The sequence below is a fragment of the Sinocyclocheilus rhinocerous genome, unplaced genomic scaffold, assembly GCF_001515625.1.
Source record: "Sinocyclocheilus rhinocerous isolate Xijiao unplaced genomic scaffold, SAMN03320098_v1.1 scaffold2568, whole genome shotgun sequence".
Taxonomy (NCBI): Eukaryota; Metazoa; Chordata; class Actinopteri; order Cypriniformes; family Cyprinidae; genus Sinocyclocheilus; species Sinocyclocheilus rhinocerous.
In genome coordinates this window covers 18,070-22,861 of record NW_015626370.1, presented here as the reverse complement: position 1 = coordinate 22,861, position 4,792 = coordinate 18,070, and the positions used below count along the sequence as shown (strand labels likewise).

The 4,792-nt window shown below is 38.0% G+C and overlaps 1 protein-coding gene across 1 annotated transcript in view; it reads right to left on the bottom strand.

Moving 5' to 3' along the window:
• LOC107712398 (apoptosis-resistant E3 ubiquitin protein ligase 1-like) overlaps positions 1–4,792 on the bottom strand; it is a 41,371-nt gene that overhangs the window by 26,748 nt on the left and 9,831 nt on the right. The window contains exons 4-9 of the mRNA XM_016517638.1: positions 3,350–3,519; positions 3,029–3,209; positions 1,324–1,568; positions 1,144–1,221; positions 875–1,016; positions 656–777 (exon numbers count right to left, since the gene is read on the bottom strand). Coding sequence (XP_016373124.1) covers positions 656–777; positions 875–1,016; positions 1,144–1,221; positions 1,324–1,568; positions 3,029–3,209; positions 3,350–3,519 — 938 coding nt within the window. The remainder of the gene's footprint in view (positions 1–655; positions 778–874; positions 1,017–1,143; positions 1,222–1,323; positions 1,569–3,028; positions 3,210–3,349; positions 3,520–4,792) is intronic.

Here is a 4,792-nt window from a genome sequence, read left to right as displayed (position 1 = left end):
TGGTTTCAGAAATTGTTGTGGATGTATAGGCTATATACAGAAAAAAGGGGCCAAAATTGCACCTTTTGGGGTACAACAGCTTGTCACTGAAACAGTAACCTTATAAGGACATCTTTGTTCCTTTTTTACCCCTAATAGGTATGCCTACATATTAGTACCTTAAGGGTACGAATTACTACTCTAAGGTATTAATATGTTCCTATTAGGGGTAAAAAATTTACAAAGATGTCCTTTTAAGAGTACTGCTCCAGTGACAAGCTATTGTACCCCAAAAGGTGCAATTTTGGCCCCTTTTTTCTGTGTGGCCTGGATGAGTGTGAGATTTCCCGGCCTGAAATTGCATCCCAGTCCGGCCCTGGTATTGAGAGACTTGTTCCATCTTTCTGTACTGTTCTGGGGCGGGTTGCATAAATGGTTTAGACTAGTCTTAAAAAGTTAGTCAACTAATTGTTTTTCTTCAAGACTGGTCATAACTTTTTTAATTCAGTTATGAAAAGGTAGATTGGTCTTATTTGTATTGGAAAAGTAAGACTGATTACCCTTTGGCAACTGCTAGTTGGTCAAACTATTTTTAAGACAGTCTTAAGATGGTGGCTAAGTTTATGCAACTGGCCCCTGTATGGCCCATGAGGAATGATCTGCCAGATGTGCTCACCGATTCAAGGAGTGAGTGACGGCTGATTTTCAGGCAGGTTTTAGTGCGAGGTCGCTTGGAGTGAATGTGTCTCAGCTCCCGCTGAAAAAAGTTCACTTTATCCTGAAAAGTTTCTGATCCACCTAGAAGATGCAAACACACACAAAACAAAACACAAATCAAACACAACAATATATCTACATTTGATTGTATTTACGGCACACTGCCACTCACACTAACCAATATTCTTGTGGAGAAAGCGGATAAAGGTTGCAGCCATGATATTTCTGTCCTTACAGCTGAGCTCTACGGGAGGCTGAATCCCATCATCTACTACCAGTGTTAGGTATTTATGAACAGGGTCTGGTCCATGGTAAGTGAACTGCCAGAATTAAAACAAAAAGAAAAATATATATTCTTGAATAAAATAACAGCTTTTGCAGTTAGCAAAAGAATAGTGTTTTTGGTAAAATGGTTCAGAAAATAAGGTAGTCTGAAAAAAAGATAACCTTAGTTCCAGGACACACACGGAAAGTGAAAAGGCGCCAAGGGATAATTTTCAGGTAAAACTCCTTCACGGAAAATTGCTGAAACACAATAAGTCAGTATTTAAATGAACAAAGAACCAATATTAACAAACAAAATTAACCACACAAACGTAGCATTAACCCATTTAAAATCAATTTTACCTTTGGTGAGATATAGCAATACACCTTTTTTGGTTTCTTGAATTTCTCTGACTGCCCCTCTACAGGGGAGTCATGTTCCTCCTCATCATCACCCACGGAGGGCCGTCTCTGCAGGGCTAGCTGGGAGGATGCTAGAAACTGCCAAGGACAACTACTGTAAGTGCCCATGCTGTAGAGGTAGGCCTCAAAGTAGATGCTTATGCCTGGGGTAGATACATTTTTCTCCACACAGTTCTTCTCATTTTCTGTGTGAGTGCATAATGGTGAAAAGACATTGAGAAAAGGTTACAGCAATGTGCTTCGACTCTTCTGGATGTTATGTATTCAATCTGCTGTGTTCTGTCATTGTTGCCCTTACAATTACATTGCAATTACATTGAAGAGAACAACAGAGTTCCCACACTTTGATCACTAAAACTCCATGACTTCTCATTTCCACTCATTTATGATTATAGAGGCAAATGTTAATTTGCATATTACTGATCCTTCGAATTAACTGATTTTAAAGTTTATTGTACAAATGCAATAAATAAATAAATTAATTAATTGTCAGCAATGTGTGCCCAGCATTAGCAGGCTAAATATCTGGACCTGTTGCCGAATCAGAGTCCTGCAGTGTGAAATGTGTTACTGCTACAGCCAATGAAAGAGCATGATACAGGGCATGGGAAAGTTCGGGGGGTAGAGTCAGATCTGTAGAGAAACATCAGCATGCATGGCTTCTGCAAGCAACCATCTTCTTCATTTTTTTTTTCTTTTTCACTGCAAACCAGTGTACAAACAACTTGTATTGTTAGCTTCTTGCGGGCTATAATTTCTAACAGGAAGAAATACAGTCTTATATTTTTCCTAAGTACTGTAGATCCATAATTGGTCCAGTTCTAGTGAGAACTGTCTGTGATCTTACATTATTTCCTGCATCACTTCTCGCATGTGTTTGGTTGTGAAACATAGTTTGTAGATCAGACAAAATTGTCAGCGATTCTTCCTATTGACATGTTGGGTGACCCCTTGTCTCAGATTCATCCTGAAAACACGATGAGAGTATCTGAAGAAGCCCTGGGTTACATTAATAGTAGCTTTACTACTGGCAACAGAACTGCCTGTTCAGTTATTGGTTCAAGTCTGTTGAACACCACTGAAACAGACTGGGCCAAAATCTTGAATCAGTCAGGTTTAATATTAGGTATTCAAGTTTTACATAAAACATTCATTTAAAAAAAGGCAAAACCTAGGAAGTACTATTGTGGGTTGTGGCCAGACAAGAACAGGCAGAACCTTGTGGGGATTAATCTGAATATGGCCATTCGGAGCAATACATTTTAGCACCGGCAATACTAGATATTCATTCAGTAATATATATTGATGATTTGAGAAACATATTAAGACTTTTCTGAGAATGTATGTTCAATACAGTTGTATTTTGTCTGCACTGGCAGATTTGTTATTGTCACTTGTTTTACATTTAGTTTCACCAAATTACCCAAGTTGCACGTCTTTCGAAAAATTGTGATTTAAAATTGTGATTTAATGTAATGAAAAAGTTAAGCAAATTATTTTTGAAAAGTTTTCTTTTCTTTTTTTACATTTTATCCAGTAAACACAATGGAAAATTCATGGAATTTGGTGACAAGGTGATCCTTGAGTTTTACCATGTTGGTAAAAAGTCTCTACAACAACCTCTCCAATGTCAAGATTAACTCACCGCTGAGTACAATGATGTCAAACTCCCCATTGCTAAGGGGCTGGTCCCTGTATGAGATGCATGCTCTGAAGCAGCCTTTTTTCCTGAAGGTAAGCCTCATCAGAACTTGGCACTGTGGCTTGTTTGATGATACCGATGTGCTGTAGCAATCATCTGAGCTCTCCTCATCCACTGTGCCCAACTGTAGGAACAGTAAGAAAAAGAGATCTGAATGGAAACTCCTAATTCTGCTGGACCTGAAACCCCTTTAATGCTAAGACCTATATCCAAACTTTGAAAGCTTGAATAAAAAAACTCTGGGTATGCAGTAAGTGTCCTTACTGGGTGGACATGCATGCTGTAATTGACCTCATCCACAAGTGAGACAGAGTTACTGGTGGGGTTGCCATACTCATCCCGTGGTTCTATCTGCAGTGTGTGCTGCTGGCCGTAAGTCAGAACCAGTGTTGAGAAGTGATACGCTATCTTTGTTTTGGATGGGACCACTGTACCTGCAACACATGCAATTCATGTCATTTGTCATCAACATCTTTTCATTTTACTACAAAAGAAAGTTTTTCTAAATGCACAGCTTAATGTAAGCTTAAATGTAACAACATATTACCAGATAATTATTTTATATTACTAACAAAAAAAGTATTAAAAAAAGGAAAACTGGCAAAGGATATGCTGGTTCTTTTCGTGGGCCTTATTAAAGACTTTCTATACTGTAGTGCGAGCCTGTTTTTTAGAGACTGCAAGCATACATACATATTTTAACTTACACTGGAAGACAAAGTTGTTTGGACAGCAGAATGTTTCAAAATAATGATAGAATAATGATTTATTTCTAGTAACTAATTACTATTAAAAAAACAGTTCTGCTGTTTTTCATACTTGTAAACTGAACTGAAATGTTTTTGCCTCCTTTCATCAAACTATCTTGCAAGTCTTTGACAGTAAATCGAGGGGTTTTACTCAGTTGCTCTAATCAAACATTTTATTCTCCTTGATGATTTTGTGCCTTTTCTTCAACACCCTCAAAGCTTTTCTGGTACAGCATATTTTAAACTTATGAACAAGGCTGTCAAGCTGTGTCTCGAGGAACTTTAAGTGTTTTGGAAATTGTCTTGCAGCCATAGACTTTCTAATGTAATAATGTATGTTCTCTATAGCTCCAGCTTTTGTGAAAGCTCTTTTGACTTGGCCTGATTTCTACTTACCTTCAGCACATGCACTGGCTAAATGTATGCATGTGTAACAGCTCAAGTTAATTCAGTTTTGTTACAGTGTTTCCAAAGGCTTAACACAATTTTGTACAATACTACTTAAATAAGTGACTTATTATATTAAATAAGTATTAAATAAGTGTTATATAATTATTACATAGCTGTATTACTTAAAAACACTACATAATATATTGACATTATCACTTTTAATTTGCCACTAAACTGTTATACAGTCATGGCCAAAAGTTTTGGCAGTGACATAAATTTTGTGTTTTGCTAAGTTTGCTGCTTAAACTGTTGTGGTGTTCATTCACATTGCTTCTACCAGATCATCAAGAACTTCAAGGAGAGAGGTTCGACTGCAGTGAATAAATCTTCAGGACGTCCCAGAGTGTCCAGCAATCACCAGGACCGTCTCCTCCTGAGGAGTTAGATACGGAATCGTGTCTCCAGCAGTGCAGAGCTTGCTCAGGAATGAAAGCAGGTTGGTGTGAGAGCATCTTCACGCACAGTGAGGCCAAGACTTTTGGACAACGGCCTGGTGTCAAGAAGGGCA